This window comes from Lithobates pipiens, unplaced genomic scaffold (assembly GCF_037356315.1).
Source record: "Lithobates pipiens isolate NorthernLeopardFrog02 unplaced genomic scaffold, aLitPip1_a1.2 Scaffold_24, whole genome shotgun sequence".
Lineage (NCBI taxonomy): Eukaryota > Metazoa > Chordata > Amphibia > Anura > Ranidae > Lithobates > Lithobates pipiens.
In genome coordinates, this window is record NW_027507786.1 from 23,471,106 (window position 1) to 23,495,529 (window position 24,424).

At 47.0% G+C, this 24,424-nt stretch overlaps 1 protein-coding gene across 27 annotated transcripts in view; it reads left to right on the forward strand.

Annotated features, from left to right (window-relative positions):
• LOC143929724 (hemicentin-1-like) overlaps positions 1–24,424 on the forward strand; it is a 419,992-nt gene that overhangs the window by 24,687 nt on the left and 370,881 nt on the right. For 26 of the 27 annotated variants that reach the window (XR_013262563.1, XR_013262571.1, XR_013262579.1 and 23 more), the window contains exons 4-7: positions 844–951; positions 5,556–6,023; positions 13,908–14,288; positions 22,072–22,377. The exons of the other annotated variant lie outside the window; for it this stretch is intronic. Coding sequence is in view for 3 of the 26 variants with exons in the window: in XM_077453695.1 (XP_077309821.1) it covers positions 844–951; positions 5,556–6,023; positions 13,908–14,288; positions 22,072–22,377 (1,263 nt within the window). In the remaining 23 variants the exon portion in view is untranslated. The remainder of the gene's footprint in view (positions 1–843; positions 952–5,555; positions 6,024–13,907; positions 14,289–22,071; positions 22,378–24,424) is intronic. 27 annotated transcript variants of the gene reach the window in all.

A 24,424-nucleotide genomic window follows, 5' to 3' on the forward strand; every position in this document is an offset into this window, starting at 1 on the left:
ACAGTGTTGTATGACCGCGTAATTGTCATTCAAAGTGCATCAGCGCTGAAAGCTGAAAATTGGTCTGGGACTGAGGGGGGTTTAAGTGCCCAGTAAGCAAGTGGTTAAAGTCATTGATTAAAAAAAAAAAAAAAAAGCGTAGGGTTCCCCCAAATTCAATTACCAGGCCCTTCAGGTCTGGTATGGATATTAAGGTGAACCCCGCATCAAATTAAGATGAGAGAGCGCCCCCCTCTCCTGAACCGTACCAGGCCACATGCCCTCAACATTGGGAGGATGCTTTGGGGTCCCCCCCAAAGCACCATGTACCCATGTTGATGGGGACAAGGGCCTCACCCCCACAACCCTGGCTGGTGGTTGTGGGGGTCTGCAGGCGGGGGGCTTATCAGAATCTGGAAGCCCCCTTTAACAAGGGGACCCCCAGATCCCGGTCCCCCCCTGTTTGAAATAGTAAGGGGGTACAAAAGTACCACTACCATTTCTCGGGGAGGTGTGTGGTGAGGTTGGGGAGGTGTGTGGTGAGGTGTGTGGTGAGGTGTGAGGTGAGGTCGGGGAGGTGTGTGGTGAGGTGTGGGGTGAGGTGTGTGGTGAGGTGTGAGGTGAGGTCGGGGAGGTGTGTGGTGAGGTGTTTGGTGAGGTGTGTGGTGAGGTGTGTGGTGAGGTCGGGGAGATGTGTGGTGAGGTGTGTGGTGAGGTGTGTGGTGAGGTTGGGGAGGTGTGTGGTGAGGGGGGGGGGGGGGTGTGTGGGGAGGTGTGTCAGTTCAGATAGAATCAGACGGTAATAATTTTCATGTTGGGAAATGTTTCTACTTCCACATCATGTTTTGTTCCTCATTATTACAGAGAGAGAAGATAACACCGGAGCCGTTATCACCGCCGTGGTTGTGACACTTCTCACCACAATATTACTGGGTTTATCGGGTTTCATCTACATCAGAGTTATAAAGAAAGGTGAGGAATGTTCTGCATTCGATTCTGATTGGCGTGTTGCACTGTCTGTGTTGGGATTGTTCCCGGAAATAAGCAATTGGCTGATCACGTGTTTTAAAGGATAAGTTCACCTTTGTAAAGAAAAGAATTCTGAATGCAGATCTTTTTGTAGGTAAAAAATGTGTATTTGTCCTTGTCTAGGGGTTCCCAGGGTTTCGTACTCGTTGTCCTTGTCTAGGGGTTCCCAGGGTTTTGTACTCGTTGTCCTTGTCTAGGGGTTCCCAGGGTTTCGTACTCGTTGTCCTTATCTAGGGGTTCCCAGGGTTTCGTACTCGTTGTCCTTGTCTAGGGGTTCCCAGGGTTTCGTACTCGTTGTCCTTGTCTAGGGGTTCCCAGGGTTTCGTACTCGTTGTCCTTGTCTAGGGGTTCCCAGGGTTTCGTACTCGTTATCCTTGTCTAGGGGTTCCCAGGGTTTCGTACTCGTTATCCTTGTCTAGGGGTTCCCAGGGTTTCGTACTCGTTATCCTTGTCTAGGGGTTCCCAGGGTTTCGTACTCGTTATCCTTGTCTAGGGGTTCTCAGGGTTTCGTACTCGTTGTCCTTGTCTAGGGGTTCCCAGGGTTTCGTACTCGTTGTCCTTGTCTAGGGATTCCCAGGGTTTCGTACTCGTTGTCCTTGTCTAGGGGTTCCCAGGGTTTCATACTCGTCGTCCTTGTCTAGGGGTTCCCAGGGTTTCGTACTCGTTGTCCTTGTCTAGGGGTTTCCAGGGTTTCGTACTCGTTGTCCTTGTCTAGGGGTTCCCAGGGTTTCGTACTCGTTGTCCTTGTCTAGGGGTTCCCAGGGTTTCGTACTCGTTGTCCTTGTCTAGGGGTTCCCAGGGTTTTGTACTCGTTGTCCTTGTCTAGGGGTTCCCAGGGTTTCGTACACGTTGTCCTTGTCTAGGGGTTCCCAAGGTTTTGCACTCGTTGTCCTTGTCTAGGGATTCCCAGGGTTTCGTACTCGTTGTCCTTGTCTAGGGGTTCCCAGGGTTTCATACTCGTCGTCCTTGTCTAGGGGTTCCCAGGGTTTCGTACTCGTTGTCCTTGTCTAGGGGTTTCCAGGGTTTCGTACTCGTTGTCCTTGTCTAGGGGTTCCCAGGGTTTCGTACTCGTTGTCCTTGTCTAGGGGTTCCCAGGGTTTCGTACTCGTTGTCCTTGTCTAGGGGTTCCCAGGGTTTTGCACTCGTTGTCCTTGTCTAGGGGTTCCCAGGGTTTCGTACTCGTTGTCCTTGTCTAGGGGTTCCCAGGGTTTCGTACTCGTTGTCCTTGTCTAGGGGTTCCCAGGGTTTCGTACTCGTTGTCCTTGTCTAGGGGTTCCCAGGGTTTTGTACTCGTTGTCCTTGTCTAGGGGTTCCCAGGGTTTCGTACTCGTTGTCCTTATCTAGGGGTTCCCAGGGTTTCGTACTCGTTGTCCTTGTCTAGGGGTTCCCAGGGTTTCGTACTCGTTGTCCTTGTCTAGGGGTTCCCAGGGTTTCGTACTCGTTGTCCTTGTCTAGGGGTTCCCAGGGTTTCGTACTCGTTATCCTTGTCTAGGGGTTCCCAGGGTTTCGTACTCGTTATCCTTGTCTAGGGGTTCCCAGGGTTTCGTACTCGTTATCCTTGTCTAGGGGTTCTCAGGGTTTCGTACTCGTTGTCCTTGTCTAGGGGTTCCCAGGGTTTCGTACTCGTTGTCCTTGTCTAGGGATTCCCAGGGTTTCGTACTCGTTGTCCTTGTCTAGGGGTTCCCAGGGTTTCATACTCGTCGTCCTTGTCTAGGGGTTCCCAGGGTTTCGTACTCGTTGTCCTTGTCTAGGGGTTTCCAGGGTTTCGTACTCGTTGTCCTTGTCTAGGGGTTCCCAGGGTTTCGTACTCGTTGTCCTTGTCTAGGGGTTCCCAGGGTTTCGTACTCGTTGTCCTTGTCTAGGGGTTCCCAGGGTTTTGTACTCGTTGTCCTTGTCTAGGGGTTCCCAGGGTTTCGTACTCGTTGTCCTTGTCTAGGGGTTTCCAGGGTTTTGTACTCGTTGTCCTTGTCTAGGGGTTCCCAAGGTTTTGCACTCGTTGTCCTTGTCTAGGGATTCCCAGGGTTTCGTACTCGTTGTCCTTGTCTAGGGGTTCCCAGGGTTTCATACTCGTTGTCCTTGTCTAGGGGTTCCCAGGGTTTCGTACTCGTTGTCCTTGTCTAGGGGTTTCCAGGGTTTCGTACTCGTTGTCCTTGTCTAGGGGTTCCCAGGGTTTCGTACTCGTTGTCCTTGTCTAGGGGTTCCCAGGGTTTCGTACTCGTTGTCCTTGTCTAGGGGTTCCCAGGGTTTCGTACTCGTTGTCCTTGTCTAGGGGTTCCCAGGGTTTTGCACTCGTTGTCCTTGTCTAGGGGTTCCCAGGGTTTCGTACTCGTTGTCCTTGTCTAGGGGTTCCCAGGGTTTCATACTCGTTGTCCTTGTCTAGGGGTTTCCAGGGTTTTGTACTCGTTGTCCTTGTCTAGGGGTTCCCAGGGTTGATAACCCAGTAACTATAGATACCGACACTTGACTTCCTTGTTAGGATTTTTATTTTGCATAAAACAGTAGAACAAACTCAGTCTCTAAGTTGGGAGTAGGGGGTATCGGGGTATCGGGGTAAAGTTTAGCTCAGGTACTTGGAACTGTTGACTTCAATAAAAGTCTCTCTCTGTACACAATCCAGGGAACAGCCGCTCACAACTGGATTCTTTAACTGTTGGATAAATCCTTTATTTTTGGGTTTAGCCGCCAACAAGTAATTCCAGCTCTTCAAAGTCTCTCACACAGACTTGGTTGGAAACTTAGTTACAACTGGAAGGTAGAAGTAGGAACTTTTCTTACTGTACCAGAATCTTTCAGCCGGTCCGATGATAACGTAAGAATTGTGGATTCAATCAATGTCCATGGCAGCTCAGCTTCCAGGCTCTTACCGAGCAGCCAGCCTTGTGCGTGGCTCTCTTACTGAAGAGTCCTCCTCTGGTCACGTGTAGAGTTTCTGGGCCTCTCCAAACCCGAGACGGCACCGGAACACCTTAGAATCCTCCTTCCAGTTACTGCGCCTCGAACTAGCCAGTTCTGAGGCTCAGAAATGGATGGATCCGCACCCCAGGCCATGAGGGCCCCTGGGGGCTGGTCAGGAGGACCAGGGAGTCAGCAACAACTTCTGGACTGGAACCCAGAACCATGTGACTTCGGCACCGTAAGTACCCTTTCCCGGATTACGCAGTGAGACAAACTCCCACTGATTGGTTCCGAGATAAAGATTGGTACCCAATGCGTCCAACCAGACTGTGTTCCAAAGCCCCTCACAGGTGTACAACCCCCACCTATGACCAGGCATAACTTCTATACATCCCAGCCAGACTGATGCCAAAGTACAATTTAACACAATTAACCCCAAAACTTACTACAGTTTTGGGCAAAAAATAAATTTTAATATACAGTGCGTACTCATTAAGAGTACCAGCGCTACATTGAGAAGCCTTCAAAAAGCGACTGAGTGAGTACAAGTCAGCCATAAACTGAAAGAAAAAAAAAGGACAGTGAAATGCCTCACATGTCTGGGACCAGGGGGGAAGCTTAAGTGCAGAGCAAGTCAGCCAGGAGCATCCCATGCAATACAGCCGGGTGTTGTCTGTTTGGTGAATTTTTATTTTGGACTTTGTTGCTGTGCTATTGCTGCACAATCACCCCGCTGTTGCAGCTCAGTCCTACAGATCCTCGTTTGTTGTCCGGGGTTTACAGTTCTTCAATTTCTGGGTATCCCATGTACCGCAATCCCTATCCAAGCTCATCATTCTCAAAATAAATACCAAAAACCCCAAACCCCCTTCATTGTTCCTTGAGTCAACTGGAGTGTGGGAAATTCCTTTTCCCTGGCTGTGGGGGGGGGGGAGGGGGGGGGTGGAGGAAAAGGCTCGAAGTCTAGCAGTTCCTCCAGTGTATGTGTTATGATTTTCCTTGGGGTACCTTTCTCTCCTCCGGACCCTCATCATTCTCCTTACTCATCCTGTTAATTAGCTGTTATCCTGACCGATGACCCTTTTTCTGTAGCCGTGGGCATTCTGTGCATGTATGTGATATTATTTCCGGCTGCTGGCCATCTTGGCCTAGCCCAGTTTTGAGGATGGAAGTGGCACTAGTGACAGGCCTTGGGGCAGGACTATTAAATTGCAGTCAGACCGTAGTGATGGCTCAGGATTACCGGCACACCAATGCCGCCGTAGGCTTTGCTGTTCTGTGAGGTTTTCTTATTCTTGGGTGGCTAGATACTGTGTGGGCCTGTGGGTGAGGGGTGCAAGCCATCGGGTCCCGGGGATTTATTAATGTGAAGTCAAGTCTAATTTTAATTCTGTCCTCTGATAACCATGGAGGGGCTTCCTGTGATGTGTCCTGAGGATAAACACTGCAGTTTGGTTACTGAAGCCCCCCGATTCCCTCGTGAAGACTGAGGAGAAGAATAAATTCAATACCTTCACCATCCCCCCATCCTTTGTAACCAGATGTCCTTCCTCATTCTTTATGGGGCCAATATGGTCTGTCCTCCCTTTTTACTGTTTATATACTTAAATAACTATGTCAATATGTAACAATACGATAATTTCCTCTTGCAGATCCCCCCATTCTCTCTGAGATTACCGGGAACGATGAGCTGATTGACATGAACAGGACGACTCTGATTTGTCAGATTATGGACTTCAAACCCAACGACATAGAAATCTCTGTGTGTATGAGAAGATCGGGGGAGGAGGAGATGAGGACCATCTATACCTGGAGGTCCGGGGGTCACCTCCCTCCGGTCAGGATAAGTAGAGGTGATGGAGGAGGGGATGAAGAGGTTGTAGGTATGGAGGAGGGGAAACAACTAATGAATGGATCTGCAGGACACGAGGACAGACCTCTACAGCTGGAGATGTCTCCTATTATCAGTAGGAAGAAACTTGGTGCATTCATCTGTCAGTGTTCTCTCCAGATAACTCCCAGCTATGACCGGGATAATGGAGCCGAATTATCTGTCCGTGTAAAACACCCGGCACTGACCTCTCCGGTCTCGGTACGCAGGACACTCAACGTCATTGGAGGTGAGACTCTTCTCTTCTACATGAAATGGATTCTTTCTAAAGCTTTCCTTGTCTATTATATGATATTCTCACATTTCTGAGCATCACTTGCACATCTTTTCTGACCTCCTAGGGGGCAGCAGTGGGCTCTATTGGAGTAGAAAGGTGTTTATTATCACAAGGGCATTTCTAGCTTGTTGGGGAATAGTGATGGACGAACTTCCGACGGGACGTTTCGCGAACGCGGCCGATAGTTCGCGAACCGACACGTTCGCGGCGGGCACCATTGACTTAAATGGGAGGCGAACTTCGCAAACCTACAGGTCAAATTTGCAGCCACAAAATAATTACTAGCTGTGCAAACATAGTCCCACCACATGGCCAATGACATAAGAGGGTGCAGGAGATGATCACCAGCAGCGTGACATACAGCAATGACACCTGCACCGTGATAGAGTCATCTGACAACATCACCGTGATAGAGAGGACTGACATCAGCACCGTGATATACAGCACTGACACCTGCACCGTGATAGAGCCATCTGACATCAGCACCGTGATATACAGCACTGACACCTGCACCGTAAGCAGCCCCAGGAGGAAGTCAGCATAGCACAGGGATGGTGGGAGCCCCTCATAATAAGCAGGCCCAGTAGAAATATGACCCACCCCTGCGGAAGGGCCTGCCTCTTCCTCTGCCTGTCATTTTTTAAATGACCCTGTGACAAAATTCTCAGTCCCTACACCGATGAAGAACTGCTGCAGTATAGGGCAGCGGTCAGCAGTAGTGCACCACAACCCTATGTATTGTGGACCTATACCAGTCCTTATAGAATGGCAGACTGTACCTCACTCAACCCTATGTACTGTAGCACCCTACACCAGGTTATTACCAGTCCTTATAAAGGACCTTTGTGGAACAAGTGGGTTGTGAATGATTAGCAGACTGCAGCAGAAGGGCAGCAGTCAAGTATAATATTCTTTCTATATTTGGAAGAAAGAATATTATACGTGTACAAGCCTATTACCGTACCACTGATACCAGTCCTGAAAAGAACCTTTGTGGAACTAATATAGTAACAGTTACTGATTAAACTGACCCTCACTGCCTGACACACTGCTTCCTGCCTGTCCCTATATAAACTGACAAACCTCTCCCTATAGTGACAGAAGAAAGAATGTAAAATGGCCGCCGGATTGGGTCTATTTATAGGTTAGGGGGAATGTCCAAGTGTCCATGTGCTGTAATGTCTCAATTGGCTGTCCTGTACCCCATGATGGATGTGTCATCATAGATCAAAGTTCTTTTACACAGTAAACGCGGAAGTCCGCCAGGCGAACGGCGGCAATAGTCCGCCGATCAGGCAAATCGCGAACAGCCGAAATTTGTCGCGAAGCGACCGCCGGGCGAACCGTTCGGCCATCACTATTGGGGAAGCCCTCCTTCCCATTACTACACAACACTGCTCTGAGTGACTGTTTATAAATGTATTTTTTTTTACTGTGCTCTTGTGCATGTGCTCAGTGACTGTGTTCGCATTGGACAGTTCAGATCTCAGGAAAAAAGGTACAGAGCCAAAGAGATTGACTCTGTACCTTCTGATCACTGTGACCAATCCCCCCTTCCTATCATATGCACAGAGCCATTGGGAGAGGGGAGAGCTGACTACTCATTACAGGTAGTGTTCAAATGGGCAAATCACAGCGCCCCAATACACCTCATACTCCATCAATAGAAAATATGTTTAGGTAGCTTGTTGTCTGCTTTAAATTGGCATTAAGTTCACCCTAATGCCGTGTACACGGGATCAGACTAGCCCGCGGACTTAGTCCAGTGGACCAGAGTCCGCCAGACAATTGGACCATGTGTGGGCTCCAGCGGACTTTTTCTTCCCGAAAGTCCGGCGGACTCTGAAAGAAGACTTGACTCAAAATTTTCTGCCGGACTCGGCTTTCCGGTGGAAATCTGCTCGTCTGTGTGCTAGTCCACCGGACTTTCCAAATGAATGGACTTGCCCACACACGGAATAAAGTCCGTTCATTTTGAACGTGACTTCAGGTACAAGGGGACAAGAGAAGGAAGTCAATCTCGCCGCTTCCATCGGCAAGATTGACACCTTGCGAGCCCCGTCGCCTTGTATGGGTTTTAAGAGTAACCCCTACACCGAAAAAACAGCATGGGGGTCCCCCCAAAGCCCATACCAGACTCTTATCCGAGCATGCAGCCTGGCCGGTCAGGAAAGGGGGTGGGGACGAGCGAGCACCCCCCCCCCCCTCCTGAACCGCACCAGGCCACGTGCCCTCAACATGGGGGGGTCGGTACTTTGGGGGAAGGGGGGCACCCTGCGCCCCCCTTACCCCAAAGCACCTTGTCTCCACGTTGATGAGGACAAGGGCCTCTTCCCGACAACCCTGGCCATTGGTTGTCGGGGTCTGCGGGCGGGGGGCTTATCGGAATCCGGGAGCCCCCTTTAATAAGGGGGCCCCCAGATCCTGGCCCCGTACCCTATGTGAATGAGTATGGGGTACATCATACCCCTACCCGTTCACCTGGGGGAAAATGTGTCAATAAAAAAAACACACAACACAGGTTTTTTAAAGTAGTTTATTAGGCAGCTCCGGGGGTCTTCTTCCAACTTTGGGGGTCTTCTCCTCGGGCTCCTCCACTATCTTCTGCTCTTTTACCGCTCTTTTACTAGTGGAGGAGTCCGGCTTTCTCCTTCATTGTCGTCGCTGTCTGGGGGTCTTCTTCCGACTTTGGGGGTCTTCTGACTTCTCCTCGCTTTCCAGCCTCTTCTCCCGCTCTCCGTTTCTTCTGCCGGGCTCCTCCGCTATCTTCTTCCAGCTCTTTTACTAGCATTGGCCCGGTCTTCTCGTTCGTCGTCGCTGTCTTCTTCTTCCTCTTCTTCTTTTCTTCCAATGTTGATACGACGCTCTTTCCCGCTGTAATGCCAGGGACACGTTGCGCTGCGACTTATATAGGCATAGGGGGCGGGTCACCGGGTGATGTCACATGGTGACCCCGTCCCTTATGACGTCCCAGTCCCAGCAACCCCCGGGACTGTGACGTCATAAGAGGTGGGGACACCATGTGAAACCCGGTGACCCCGCCCCTTATGCCTATATAAGTCGCAGCGCAACGTGTCCCTGGCATTACAGCGGGAAAGAGCGTCGTATCAACATTGGAAGAAAAGAAGAAGAGGAAGAAGAAGAAGACAGCGACGACGAACGAGAAGACTGGGCCAATGCTAGTAAAAGAGCTGGAAGAAGATAGTGGAGGAGCCCGGCAGAAGAACCGGAGAGTGGGAGAAGAGGCCAAAAAGCACGGCAAAGTCGGAAGAAGAGCCCCGAAGTCGAAAGAAGACCCCTGGACGGGGACGACGACGAAGGAGAAAGCTGGACTCCTCCGCTAGTAAAAGAGCAGAAGATAGTGGAGGAGCCCGGCGAGAAGACCGCTGAAGTCGGACGAAGACCCCCGGAGCTGCCTAATAAACTACTTTAAAAACCTGTGTTGTGTTTTTTTTTATTGACACTTTTTCCCCCCAGGTGAATGGGTAGGGGTACGATGTACCCCATACTCTTTCACATAGGGTGGGGGGCCGGGATCTGGGGGCTCATCAGCATGGGGACAAGGTGCTTTGGGGTGTCGGGGCGCAGGGCACCCCCCTTCCCCAAGGCACTTACCCCCCCATGTTGAGGGCACGTGGCCTGGTACGGTTCAGGAGGGGGGGGGTGCTCACTCGTCCCCACCCCCTTTCCAGACCGGCCGGGCTGCATGCTCGGATAAGAGTCTGGTATGGACTTTGGGGGGACCCCCAATGCCGTTTTTCCGGTGTAGGGGTTACTCTTAAAACCCATACCAGGCAACGGGGCTCGCAAGGTGTCAATTTTGCCGATGGAAGCGGCGAGATTGACTTCCTTCTCTTGTCCCCTTGTACCTGAAGTCACGTTCAAAATGAACGGACTTTAGTCCGTGTGTGGGCAAGTCCGTTCATTTGGAAAGTCTGGCGGACCTCCGCCAAAAGTCCTGTGGATTGTCCGCCTGACCTAAGCCGCTGGAAAAGTCAGTTCGTGTGTGGTCGCGTGTGGGCAAGTCCGCTCGTTCGGAAAGTCCGATTGTGTGTATGGGGCATAAGTGGGAAGTTCTGCTTTATCTCCTCCTCCACCACTTTTGGAGTTTTTTTTTTTTTTTTTTTTATTAGGGAGTAGGTACCTAGTTTTGGCAGGTACCCGCTCCCACTCCTCGCCACCTCATGTCACCGGTTCCAGGAGGCGGCAGGTCCACTCACAAAGGGCAGTGCAGCTCTCAAATGCACAGTGGGGAACTGGCTGTGAAGCCCCAGGAGGTCCCACAGTAATTATGGTGACAATGAGGACCTGAAGACCAGCTTAGAAGTGGTCCGGGTGAGGACAGCGCTGGATACCTGGACAGGTGTCTTTTTTTTAATTAAAAGTCAGCAGCTACAGTATTTGTTGCAGTATTTGTAGTTTTGTTTTTATTTTTTTTACAAAGAGATTGAAGATCCTCCTTAAGGACAAGAGAAAAGAGACGGCTTCATGACTGAGCTAATTATAGTCGGCATCAGGTTATCATAGCCGGGAACTTGCCAGACTTGCCCCGGCAATACCGGAATTTAGCTCTGGTTGCGGAATCTTTACTGGTTTACTTACATCTCTGACATTTCTATTTCGGAAATATGAACAGATTTACTAAGATGAATGCGCTGCGCCGGTTCATGCCTTAATTTGTGTGCCAGATACATGTTTAAGTGAGTGTAAGAACCGGCGCACGCATAAGCGCAACACAAATGCTGGAGCAATTGATAATAGCGCACGCCGTGTCATTAACAGTCCATTCACACAGGGGCAGCACGACTTACAGCGTGACTTTGGGAGGCAACTTGGACACGACTTAAGTCTGAATCACAGCGCGACTTACAACAACCCGACTTTAAGTTGCCCCCAGGCCAGGCGACTGTAACTTAAAAATAAAAACGGCATGGGTTCACCTCCAAGAGCATACCAGGCTGGTATGGATATTAAGGGGAACCTCGCTCGAAAATAATGGCGTGAGGGTCCCCCTCAAAACGCAACGCAACCTGGCAGGCCACAGGAAAAGGGGGGGACGACAGAGCGCGGATAAGGGTCTGGTATGGATTTTTAGGGAGAACTCCACGCCATATTTTTGGCGCGGGGTTCCCCTTAATAGCCATGCCAGACCTGAAGGGTCTGGCCGGGATCTGGGGGTCCCCTTGTTAAAGGGGGCTTCCAGATTCCGATAAGCCCCCCACCCGCAGAGCCCCACAACCACCGGGCAAGGGTTGTGGGGATGAGGCCCTTGTCCTCATCAACATGGGGACATGCATAGAATGCATTAAGGCGAAAAAACATTTACCTTTACAACCCCTTTAAGTAATGACTAGGGTTGGACCGATACCACTTTTTTAAGAGCGAGTACAATAATAATAATAATAATAATAATAATAATAAAAAAAAATAATAAGTTTTATTTATAGTGCACTTTTAATCAAAAAATCTCAAAGTGCTACATATTAAAAAGAAAAGAATGAGTGATTTATACAATGAAACAAACTAAAAGGAACAAAAAGCTTTGCTGAAAAGAAATGTCTTCAGATAAGAACTGATACTTCGGTAATATTGATTACCGATACGTTTTTTTTTTCAATGTCATGTGACCGTGGCACTAATATGCAGCACTGATGGACACTGATGAGACGTGGTCTGTGCCAGTAGTTTTAAAAAAAAAATAATTATTTTATTATTTTTTACTATTTATATGGCTTTTTTTTGTTTTTGTTTTTTTACAATTCAACCTTCTGAATACTTATTTATTACTAATCTTTATTTTATTTATTTTTATCAGCCCCGTCGGGGGGCTTTGGTGAGATATATTAGAAAATCAAACAAACAGCTCAGAAAGTAAATTTTTCTAGTGTATGCCTAGCTTAAAGTGCTTGTAAACCCTCCATATACTCTATATATATATATATATATATATATATATATATATATATATATATATATATATAGTGAGTACATAAGTTGTACCTGTTCATCTGAGGCTCCCCCTGGACATCCTTGTAAATTCTGTTTCGCAGACTCACAAAGCAGGGGGCGAGGAGCTGCAGTTACACACTGTACAAGAGCTCTGAGAGCTGATTGGAAGAAAGGGAAACCCCACCCCTTCACACAGCACACAGAAACAGAGCTGAGGCTGTCAATCACAGGCTATGTGGCTGTCACCTCCTATCTCTTGGTGTCAGGAAAACTTGTCAGAAGTCATGAGCAGAAAGAAAGAAATTTGTTTCATTTCAATTCATTATTTAAATAATTTTGTTTAGTTAAATTTGTTTCATTTGCTTTCAAAATATTTATTCATTTTAATTTATTCATTTTCAAATTCAATTAAAAACTTTCCGAATTTGGTTCAATTTAATTCAGTTAGTCCAATTTCGCAAAATTCAAATCAGCATTGGAATTCAAATTCTAATTTATTCTGTTTGAGTTTCAGAAGAGGGTTATATTCTTTTGATTTTATTCTATTCTATTTAATTGTTTTTTCTATTCCATTCTATTCTCTTATTTTCTATTTTATTCTATTCTACGTGAATTAAAATTTATATGAAATTTGAATTTAGAAAGGTGGTTACATTCTTTCTATTTTAATATATTCTATTCTGTTCTTTTCAATTCATTTTCTATTGTTTTTCTATTCTGTTATTTCCAATTATATTCTGATCTATTCTATTCAAATGTATTCTGTTCAAAATTTGAATTTTGGATGATGTTTATATTCTATTTTTATTCTATTCTGTTGTTTTTTTAATTCTTGACTTTTTTTTCTATTCTATTTGAATAGAATAAATATAAATACATATAAATAGAATAAACTATTCGAATTTAGGAAGACGGTTATATTCTATTTTATTTGATTGAATTCTATTTTATTGTTTTTTCTATTCTATTCTTTTCTATTCTAATTTGAATTTATTCTATTCAAATTTTCAGAATATGGTTACTACTTTCTATTTTATTCTATTATTTTCTCATTTTTAATTCCTATTCAATTCTTTTATATTCTATCATTTTCTAATCTTTATTATTCAAATCCATTCTATTCAAAATTAGAATTTCGGAAGATGGTTATATTCTTTATATTTTATTCTATTCTAATCTATTTTTTCTATTCTATTCGAATCTATTATCTTTTGTATTCCATTCTAATCTATTCTATTCCTTTTACTTTCTATTCTATTTTGTTCTTTTATTTTCTACTCTATTTTGTTCTGTTTTACGCTATTCTTTTCTATTTTATTTATTTTTTGTATTCTCTTCCCTTATTTTCTATTCTCTTTTATTCTGTTCTATTATTTTCTAGAATATTCCTTTATTTTATATTATATTTGATTCTATTATATTATTGTCTATTATATTTTGTTCTGTTTCACTCTATTCTTTTCTATTTTAATCCCTTCTTTTCAATTCTGTTTTATTCTATTCTTGTTTTCAAAATAAATAAAAAATTTTGTTTTCTAATTCAATTTTTTTGTTATCTCAGATTTGTTTAAATTTGTTACTATTGTAATTCCGGGAAATTCGGATACATCTGAATTTCGTAATAACAAAAATTCATCCAAACTTTGATTCGGAGCGAAACAAACCGCATATGTCTAGTCAGAAATTGTTCATGCTGAGGTTAGAAAGCAGAAGATAGAAATGACACTTAGTGCTCTGGAGAGAGGTAAGTAAACACTATGGAAATACGTGCTTTGTTCAGATTTCATGTCTGAGGTTTACAGCCACTTCAAGCTCTCTACACCAGTAATTTCTGTATATTCTTACTTAATAAATTGCTAATTAACATTTATAAATGTCCCTATTTAGTCCCTCCTAACGTATTGTCCATCATGACGCCGGAACGTCTCACCCATGATGAGCAGCTGACTCTCACCTGTCCAATAAATGGGTTTAAACCGCGAGATTTGTCCATCACCTGGCTGAGGAAGGAGAAGAACCTTCCAGAGACTGAACTGCTAACATGGAATTCTGGCAATTCTGGGAATTCTGGGAGTAACACCATTCACAGCGAGAAATATTCCCACAGAGTACAAGAAAATGAGCATGAAGATAAATCCTACAGCTGTATAAGTGCTCTGACTATGAAACTGACTAAAAGAGAAGATGATGAAGTGACCTATATCTGTAGGACCTTCCACCCCGCTACACATCACCGGGGGGACAAAGCGCAGATCCTGAATGTGACCGGTGAGTGACACACATCGTTTATAATGTTTTTTCCTCACGGATCATGGGAAGAGATGAGGGATTACCTGATCCATGTTCAGGGGTTCCCGTTGCCTTACTATTTCTGCAGACCGGCAGCAGATATCTATGGTAGTGTCAGGAACCATGAATCAGACAGAGACAGAAAATGCAGTAAAAATCACACCTTTTAATATAACGGTAAAAATGGTACAAATAGTAGTCAAAACATAGCCAGGGTACGGTAGCTAAAGCGGGTAGTCAGAACAGGCCAGGAAATCAGGAAGCCAGAGACCAGCATTGTAGGCAGCAAACAGAATCAAGAACCAGAAGGGATGTCAGCCAGGCAAGTCTTTAACAGGAACACAGCAGAGAAATTGCAGATATGTTTGACCAAGGCGAAGAAATTAACCAGGCAGTGTAAATAGCCAGAAGGGGCTGGCTGTAGGCTTGACTGACGAGCAGGTAATGATCACCAGGTGAGCCACTGTGGAATGATGAGTGCTGGAAATTAACTGACAGCTGAGCATCCTGAGCACTGAAAAGGGAGCTGTTTAGAGCCCCGCCCTGACAGGAAGGAGTGTACAGGTAAAGTACCTGGCCCAAAATCAAACAGCTTTCAGTATCCTCATCCACAACTCGTAGGCGGGCCGGGAACAGCATGCTGTATTTCAAGCCTCTGGTGCGAAGCTGCGCTTTAACATGGTCCACGACAAAGTGTTGAGAGAACGGGGCCCGCGGGAGGAGGGTGGTGTGAAGCAGGGTCTCTGTGAAGGCTGTAGGATCTTGGCCTTCGGCACTCTCCGGCACACCCACCACCCTCAGGTTATTCCTGCGGCTTCTGTTCTCCCTGTCCTCCACCCACGACTCGAGGGCCTTCATTTTCACCTGTAGTGTGTGGATGGAGGCACGGTCGCCCCAGAAGGAGTCTTCCGAGTCACCCATGCACCGATCTGCCTCGCCCAGTCGATCCCGCACTTTGTCCATGTCCCTCCGCAGCAGCCCAAAATCCATTTGCAGGGTGTCGATTTTTGCCATCAGAGTTGTTTGGAGATGGCCAGCATAAAGGCCTGGAAGCGATCCTCCTCCGTCCCCGAGTCTGCAGGCGTAATTTGGGCCTATCGAGCCTACCGAGCCCTGATTCTTCTGGTGCACGGTCGCTTTAGGAGTGTATCCACCTTTCTTCCTGTAGCCAAATTTACACCTTCTCATACCCGGGTGTCATCAGGTGTCGGTTAGGGTAAAATATAGAAGTAGATCCCGTGTAAATCGGATAAGTTAGTTGGGTAAGGGCGGAGCTCCGCTCAGACACGTCCACTCAGGCCACCAGCTTGACCACCCTATTCCTGAATCTACATTATGATAGCTTCCAACAATTTGTTTGGTTTAGGGCACCACCAACACCTCAGGCCCAATTTTTCTGCACCTGTTTAATAGGTACATGTTTTTTAAATGTTTTCACTCATTTTAAAAGCAGGGCCCGTTCCTGCGCCCAACAAGAGTAACTGTGAGGGGTTACAGTGTTCAGGCACCGCCAGAACCCAAGGCCCAATTTTTCTGCACCTGCTTGACAGGGGTGTTTAATTACAATTTTTTACACAAATTTTTAACAGCAGGGCCCATTCCTGCGCCCAACAAGTGTAACTGTGAGGGGTTACAATGTTCTTGGCGATGCGGGGGAACAAAGCCCTGCTCGCCCCCTCCCTCCGCTCAGCAGCGCCGGAATTCTAACTGTGGGCACCCACCTGTGGCTTCAGAGCCGGGCACCCACTGCGCATGCGGCACCGCGTACCGTGATTGGCCGCGCAATCATCTGGGACCTGTCACGTGTCCCAGATGACTGACAGGAGGGAGGGGGGCAGAGCTGAGCCCTTCCTGCGCCGAGGGGAAGTGATGTCACCAACCCAGGCACTGAAGGAGGCAGATTACGAGGGACCCCCTAGCAACAGGCATTTAGAGGTGAGTTAAAAAAAAAAAACTCCAAATGTTTTTTTTTTTTTTTTTTTTAGGAATTTTAATGAATTTTTTTTTTTCTGTGGAACATCACTTTAAAGAGGAAGTAAACCCTGATGAGTGTTACTTCTTCTTTGATTCCCTGCAAAGGTAAAGCATAATGGACTACTATGCATCGCATCGCATCGCATCACATAGTAGTCCATTATGTGTCACTTACCTGACACAGGAGCCAGCGAAGTCACCGCTGTCCCCTGTAGTCCGGAGCCTCCATCTTCTCGGTGGGTCTCGCTGCTCCGCCGCTGTCATTCGACGAAGCCGCAATGACATCACTCCCGCGCACCGGAGCCGCCACTCGCGGCATATCGCCGTTGACAGCGGTGCCTGTGTTTTGGCAAATATCTCCTAAACCGTGTAGGTTTAGGAGATATTTCTTGGATTTACAGGTAAACCTTAATCTAGGCCTTAATCTAGGCTCACCTGTAGGTCAAAGTGGTTTGTAAGGGTTTACAGCCACTTTAATCATTATTAAAATCACTGCTCCCGAAAAAAATACTTTTTTTTTTTGCATTGATCCATGTCCCCTGGGGCAGGACCCGGGTCCCCAAACACTTTTTATGGCAATAACTTGCATATTAGCCTTTAAAATTAGCACTTTTGATTTTTAATTTTCGTGTCCCATAGACTTTAATAGGGCTATGACTTTTTGTCTGTTCACATGTTCTTGTGGGGTGGGGGGGGGGCTGGGGGGTAGTAGGAAAGGAAAATGCCCCTCCAGGTAAGTGATGGAAGCAGGTAAGCTGTGGGGAATGGACTTCTCCCCGGGGTGCTCGCCTCGGCTCACCAGGCCCTGCAATATGGATAAAAGCAATGGATGGCTGCACACCGAGGTAGCGATGAATCTATTTATTGTAAAATCCGTAACATGAATAACACCGGAGGACAGGCAAACGGGTAGAAACACGTTTTATACAGAGACGCTGCGCTTATTCATTATGGGTGTTTGGCCCATCCAGGGCCATCTTTAATATTGATTGGACCCTGGGCAAGCATTTTCTTGGGCTCCCCCTCCATGCAATTTCGTTCTCCACCTGCTCTGAGATATGAATTAAATAGCAGCTAGACTCAAAATCAATTTACTGAATCAGATCAGGCAGTGATTTCGATTGGTTGCCAGAGGTTACAGTGCATCATTACCGCTCACTGACTAGTTGCTAGAAGTTACCCCCCCAATTTGCTTACCTTTGCAGAACAGGCTGTTGTTGTTGCAGTTGCCGACCGCCGCACGACGATGTACGTCGACAGCATGGCACGGGCAGGCATAAGGGCGTACATGTACGTCCCTGCCTTCCCGCGGGTCGGGGGCCCGATCGGGCCCCCGCCCGGTGCCTGCGGCGGTCGGTTTTCGTGCGGGAGCGATCCCGGACGAGGGGACGGCCATTCATTCATGGCCACCCCCTCGCGATCGCTCCCGACGAATGAAAATCCTTCGTGACATCACTTCCTCTCCTGTGAGGAGAGGAAGTGATGTATTCTCTCCTCCGTGTCGGTATTTTTCGTTCCGACACGGAGGAGAACGGATCGGTGAGTTGCACCAACACTCTACACAAACAGTAGAACATGCCAGGCACACTCACACCCCCCCTTTACCCCCCGATCACCCCCCCAATTACCCCTGCCCCCCAGTCACAGTGACACCAATGTCATTTTTTTTTTTTTTTTTTTTTTGCATTGGTGTCATTTGTGACTGTAATAACTGTTAGGGCAGTTAGAGTTAGCCCCCTTTAGTTCTAATGTACCCCCCTAACCCCCCCAATAAAGGTTTAACCCCGTGATCACCCCCCGTCGCCAGTGTCACTAAGGCTGGGTTCACATTGCAGCGGTTTATGAGAACGAATGTGATTCGCACCGCACTGCAGTGCAAATCACATCCGATCTCTGTGCGATTCGAGTTCAGCCATTCGCCGCACCCGCCACACCCGCCGCACCCGCCGCAAATTCGCACGGGACCCTTTTTTTGGCCCGCAGCAGAATCGGATCGCATGGGTGTTCACACCATGCGATCCGAGTTTGCAGATCGCACTGCGATATGCAAACTGATCTGGGGGTGTCAGTAACATTTCACTGACACTCCCAGCAGTTCGCATAGGGCAGTGTGAACTGCCGCCGGGAGGCATGCGATGCGGGAACCCGCCGCGCATTCGTGGCGTTCCCGCATCGCTCCAGTGTGAACCCAGCCTAATAAGCGATCATTTTTCTGATCGCCGTATTAGTGTCACAGGTGACGCTAGTTAGGCAGGTAGGTATTTAGGTTCGCCGCAGCTTTTTATAGCACCAGGGACCCCCATATACTACCGCATAAAGCCCCCTGATTGCCCCCTAGTTAACCCTTTCACCAGTGATCACCATATAACTGTTACAGGTGACGCTGGTTGGTTAGTTATTTTTTTATAGTTTCAGGGCACCCGCCATTTATTACCTAATAAAGGTTTAACCCCCTGATCACCCGGCGGGTGTCATTTGTGACTAATAACTGTTAGGGCAGTTAGGGTTAGCCCCCTTTAGTTCTAAGGTACCCCCCTAACCCCCCCAATAAAGGTTTAACCCCGTGATCACCCCCCGTCGCCAGTGTCACTAAGGCTGGGTTCACATTGCAGCGGTTTATGAGAACGGATGTGATTTGCACCGCACTGCAGTGCAAATCACATCCGATCTCTGTGCGATTCGAGTTCAGCTATACAGATAGTATACAGATAGTATACAGATAGTATACAGATAGTATGGCTGAATTCGTGTCGCACCCGCCGCACCCGCCGCAAACTCGCACGGGACCCTTTTTTTGGTCCGCAGCAGAATCGGATCGCATGGGTGTTCACACCATGCGATCCAAGTTTGCAGATCGCACTGCGATATGCGAACTGATCTGGGGGTGTCATTAACATTTCACTGACACTCCCAGCAGTTCGCATAGGGCAGTGTGAACTGCCGCCGGGAGGCATGCGATGCGGGAACCCGCCGCGCATTCGTGGCGTTCCCGCATCGCTCCAGTGTGAACCCAGCCTAATAAGCGATCGTTTTTCTGATCGCTGTATTAGTGTCACAGGTGACGCTAGTTAGGCAGGTAGGTATTTAGGTTCGCCGCAGCTTTTTATAGCGCCAGGGACCCCCATATACTACCGCATAAAGCCCCCTGATTGCCCCCTAGTTAACCCTTTCACCAGTGATCACCATATAACTGTTACAGGTGACGCTGGTTGGTTAGTTATTTTTTTATAGTTTCAGGGCACCCGCCATTTATTACCTAGTCTCACTAGTGTACCCCTAAATTTAGGGGTGTCTACTTTCCAAAATGGGGTCATTTGGGGGGGGGTTTGTGCCATCTTGGCATTTTATGGCCTTCAAAACTGTAACGCCCTTAGAAAGCCTGAAGGCGGTGCTTGGTTTTCGGGGCCCCGTACGCGGCTAGGCTCCCAAAAAGTCCCACATATGTGGTATCCCCGTACTCAGGAGAAGCAGCAGAATTTATTTTGGGGTGTCATTTCACATATGCCCATGGCATGCGTGAGCAATATATCATTTAGTGACAACTTTGTGAAAAAAAAAAAAAAAAAAAAAGTTTGTAATTTTCCCGCAACTTGTGGCAAAATATAAAATATTCCATGGACTCAACATGCCTCTCAGCAAATAGCTTGGGGTGTCTACTTTCTAAAATGGGGTCATTTGTGGGGGTTTTGTGCCATCTTGGCATTTTATGGCCTTCAAAACTGTAATAGGTAGTGAGAAGTGAACTCAAAAATTTACGACCTTAGAAAGCCTGAAGGCGGTGCTTGGTTTTCGGGGCCCCGTACGCGGCTAGGCTCCCAAAAAGTCCCACATATGTGGTATCCCCGTACTCAGGAGAAGCAGCAGAATTTATTTTGGGGTGTCATTTCACATATGCCCATAGCATGTGTGAGCAATATATCATTTAGTGACAACTTTGTGTAAAAAAAAAAAAAAAATTTTTTTTTTGTCATTATTCAATCGCTTGAGGCAAAAAAATAAAATATTCAATGGGCTCAACATGCCTCTTATCAATTTCCTTAGGGGGTCTACTTTCCAAAATGGGGTCATTTGGGGGGGTTTTGTACTGCCCTGCCATTTTAGCACCTCAAGAAATGAGATAGGCAGTCATAAAATAAAAGCTGCGTAAATTCCAGAAAACGTACCTTAGTTTGTAGATGTGACAACTTTTGCGCAAACCAATAAATATACAATTATTGACTTTTTTTTTACCAAAGACATGTGGCTGAATACATTTTGGCCTAAATGTATGACTAAAATTGAGTTTATTGGATTTTTCTAATAACAAAAAGTAGAAAATATCATTTTTTTTCAAAATTTGCGGTCTTTTTACGTTTATATCGCAAAAAATAAAAATCGCAGAGGCAATCAAATACCATCAAAAGAAAGCTCTATTTGTGGGAAGAAAAGGACGCAAATTTTGTTTCGGTACAACATTGCATGACCGCGCAATTACCAGTTAAAGCAGCGCAGTGCCAAAGTGTAAAAAGACCTCTGGTCATTTACCAGCAAAATGGTCCGGTCTGAAAGTGGTTAATGACCACAGTTGCAGGCAGGACTTTTACGCATTGCCCCTTTGCCTCCCCAGTGGGAAGCATTCAGTATAGGTGATGGAGGATATGATATACCGTATTTATCAGTGTATAACATGCACTTTTTTCCCCTTAAAATCAGGGGAAAATCGCGGGGGCGTGTTATACGCCGATCCTCCGTGATTTCCGAGCGATTTTTGGGCTCTCGGTGCCTTTTGGAAAACCGCCAAGAAGGGCCGAGAGCGGCCGAAAGCCGCTGAGTACGGCCAAAGGCGGCCGAGAACTACCGGGCACCGCTGAGATACACAGGACATCTCGGCGGCGCCATTTTTTTAAATAATAGCTGACATTATCACTGAGGGGACAACGATGCACAAGGCTGCAAATGACACTGACAAGGCTTCAGATGGACACTGATAAGGCTGCATTGATGGGCATTTAAATGTAAGTTTTTTTTCCTTAAATTTCCCTCTTAAAAGTTTTTTTCCTTAAAATTCCCTCCTAAACTTGGGGCGCGTGTTATACACCGGCGCGTTTTATACGCCGATAAATACGGTACATATAAATGCCGCCTTTATTTACATATAAATGCCACGGTCTGCGTCTATTTACATATGAGTGCCACCTTTATTTACATATCAATGCAGTTTATGTACATGTAAACACAGGGTCTGCAGGTGAGTCATCTGTACATAACAATAGGGCAGATCTGGGCAGCATTAGTAGCAGCACTTCACACTGAGATATCGGGGCACAGCACAGGACTAAAACTTCAAGGGACAAGGGAATTTAAACTGGGATAGTTGGCAAGTATGAGGGAGGCTCTTTGGGCTCCACAACAATGATGGGGCCCAGGGCAGCTGCCCCTTTTGCCCTGCCTTAAAAACGGTCCTGGGCCCATCCCTACTCTTAATGTTCCTCTATACTGGAGTTGCAGTCTGGTAGAAGTCTTCCCTTTTTTTCCTATGTAAGCTCTGTCTTGCTCCTCTTTCCTCTGAATGTGACAGGTTTACCCCCAACTGACATCCATAAGATCAGATGTGTGATTTCTGAGCTGCCCAAACCTTCTGCTCACTCTTTGGTCTCTCAGCACTTTTCAGATCCTCTTCTCCATGGATTGTCCATATTCTGAGCAGTGCGATTCCTGCATCTATGCAGCGGCTGCTATGACGTGGCTATCTCATGGTAATATTCTTAATACCATTATTCCCGCCTCCATTCTCTTTGTGTTATTTCAGCGGTTCCGGTATTGGACTCCATAGTGAAGGGTCAGGAAGTTGTTTGTGTCGGTGAGAAGTTGGATCTCTCCTGTAGGATTCATTCATTCTACCCACCAGACATAGAAGTCACATGGTACATGGAAGATGACATCATAATATCACAAACCACTCCTCCCGTCCAGGATAATGATGGACTGTATCATGTGACCAGCACTTCCCGTTACACCCCAACAATGAAAGATCTGGAGAAGAAATTCCGATGTCAGGTTCAGCATCTCAGTCTATCGAGACCAAAACCCGTCATCTGGGCACTCGGAGAATTATGTAAGTGGGACAAATCTCTCCATATAATGTCATTTCACCTGAGACTCGATAAACAACAGCGCTACAAAAAAATATTTGGGGACTTGGATATCAAAAATCTGTGTGATCCAAAGGAGAAAATCCCAAAGAAACGCTCCAATCTTGTGCTCTATGAAATTCTCAGAGGTGCTTTTCATGGCCCTGTGTGTAACATCCAGTGTGACCCGTCACCATTCTCACTAAGACCCCAGAGGGCTTTCACACCGGAGCGGTGCGCTGGCAGGACGTCAGGGAAAAGTCCTGCCAGCAGATTCTTTGGAGCGGTGTGTTTACCGCTCCTCCACCGCTGCTCCCCATTGAAATCAATAGGGCAGCACTGTAATACCGCCGGCAAAACACCGCTATCACAGTGTATTGCCGGCGGTTTTAACCCTTTCTTGGCCGCTAGCGGGGGTAAAAGCGCACCGATGGCGGCCAAAATGCGCCACAAATCCGGCGGTAAAACGCCGCTAAAAATTGCAGCGTTTAACCGCCCACGCTGTCGGTGGTGTGGTGTGAAAGGGGTCTTAATGACCTCACCAGAGATAATGGCTGGTCAAGCTATAGACCAGCTACTGCGCACATTGCTGATCCCTTTAAAGGTTAATGGCTCCAGACTCGGTCCCTGAACCCTCTCATACAGGCCACACATACAGTAGAACATAGTGGAGATTATCATCATAGTGTCTGACACTAGGGTAACAACGCTTGTTCATGTAGCCTATTGTCTCCGGCTGGTGATTCAAGCCACAAGCAGGACACTAGCATGCACAGTGACATCAGTGTCCTTGTCCCGCCCTACGCGTTTCATCGTGTGACGTGCTCGTGTCAGGAAGCAAAAGCTCTGCTGACTTCCATCATTTAATCACGGGCAAGCAAAAATGATGTTGTTTTGTTATTTTCCTTGCACGTGATCGGATATTCTTTGCAAAGTGAAGCTTTACCTCATTTACTAAGATCTGGAGCAACTGCACTTTGCAGAGTGCACAGTCAATTTGCCTTTAGTAAATCAACCTTTACGGGTGTTTTGATTATTTTAAATAAAGCCTGTTTTCTTCAAAAGTTTTTACACTATGGAAGCCTTCCCTTTTCTATCTTGCCTCTACAGTGCCTTGAAAAAGTATTCATACCCCTTGAAATTCCCCACATTTTGTCATGTTACAACCAAAAACGTAAATGTATTTGTAGCGGTGGGCTCCTGAAGAAAGTTAAACTTTACCCAAACTGCAGTTTGGTTTGGGTCTATTTGCCTAAATTGGACTTCTATGTCAGTCTGACTGGGCTGTGAGATGTTCAGCCTGGCCACAGGGGGCACTGTCTCTGGTGGCAGGCATGGAACTATGGTCTGGTCAGGCGCTTAAGTTACTCTCTTTCGGAGCAGGTCAGTGGGAGTGGCGCTCTCGCTGTGCCCTCTGGGAGAGGGTACATAAGATGTGGATGTCGCGTGGTTCGGGGTTCCGGTCCAGTATGATGTGCTGATTACATGGTCCTGGTCCTCCTGACCAGCCTCCAGGAAGGCTATGGCCTGGGGTGCGGATCCACCCGACTTTGATGTCTCGGGGCTGGCTAGCCCGAGGCACGGAAACTAAAGGAGGATTCTGAGGTGGTTGGGTGCCGTCTCCGGTTCGGGAGAGACCCAGTGTACTTCATGCATTCCAGGGGGGGGCTATTTAGAAGAACACCACGTACGGGTTGGTTTTCTTAACAAGAGCCTGGAAGGGCTGAAGTAACCGAAAGAATACAGTCTTGTGGATATCACCAAACTGGCTGAGAGATCCAGGAATCCTACAAGTGTTCTACAGCTTAGTTTCCCTCCATGTTCTACAACAACGTCTGTGGCAGAAACTTGTTCCTGAAGAAGCACCTTGTTGGCTGCTCGGCCTTGTGTGAGAGGGACTGTCCAACCCGAGTGATCATCCAGCTGTGATTGGCTGTTCTCTGTCAAAGTAAGAAAGTTCTTTAATGTTTTTGAACTTTGACACTGAGAGAACCTGAACTTCTTCCCAACCCTCTGATCCCAAGTTGAAAG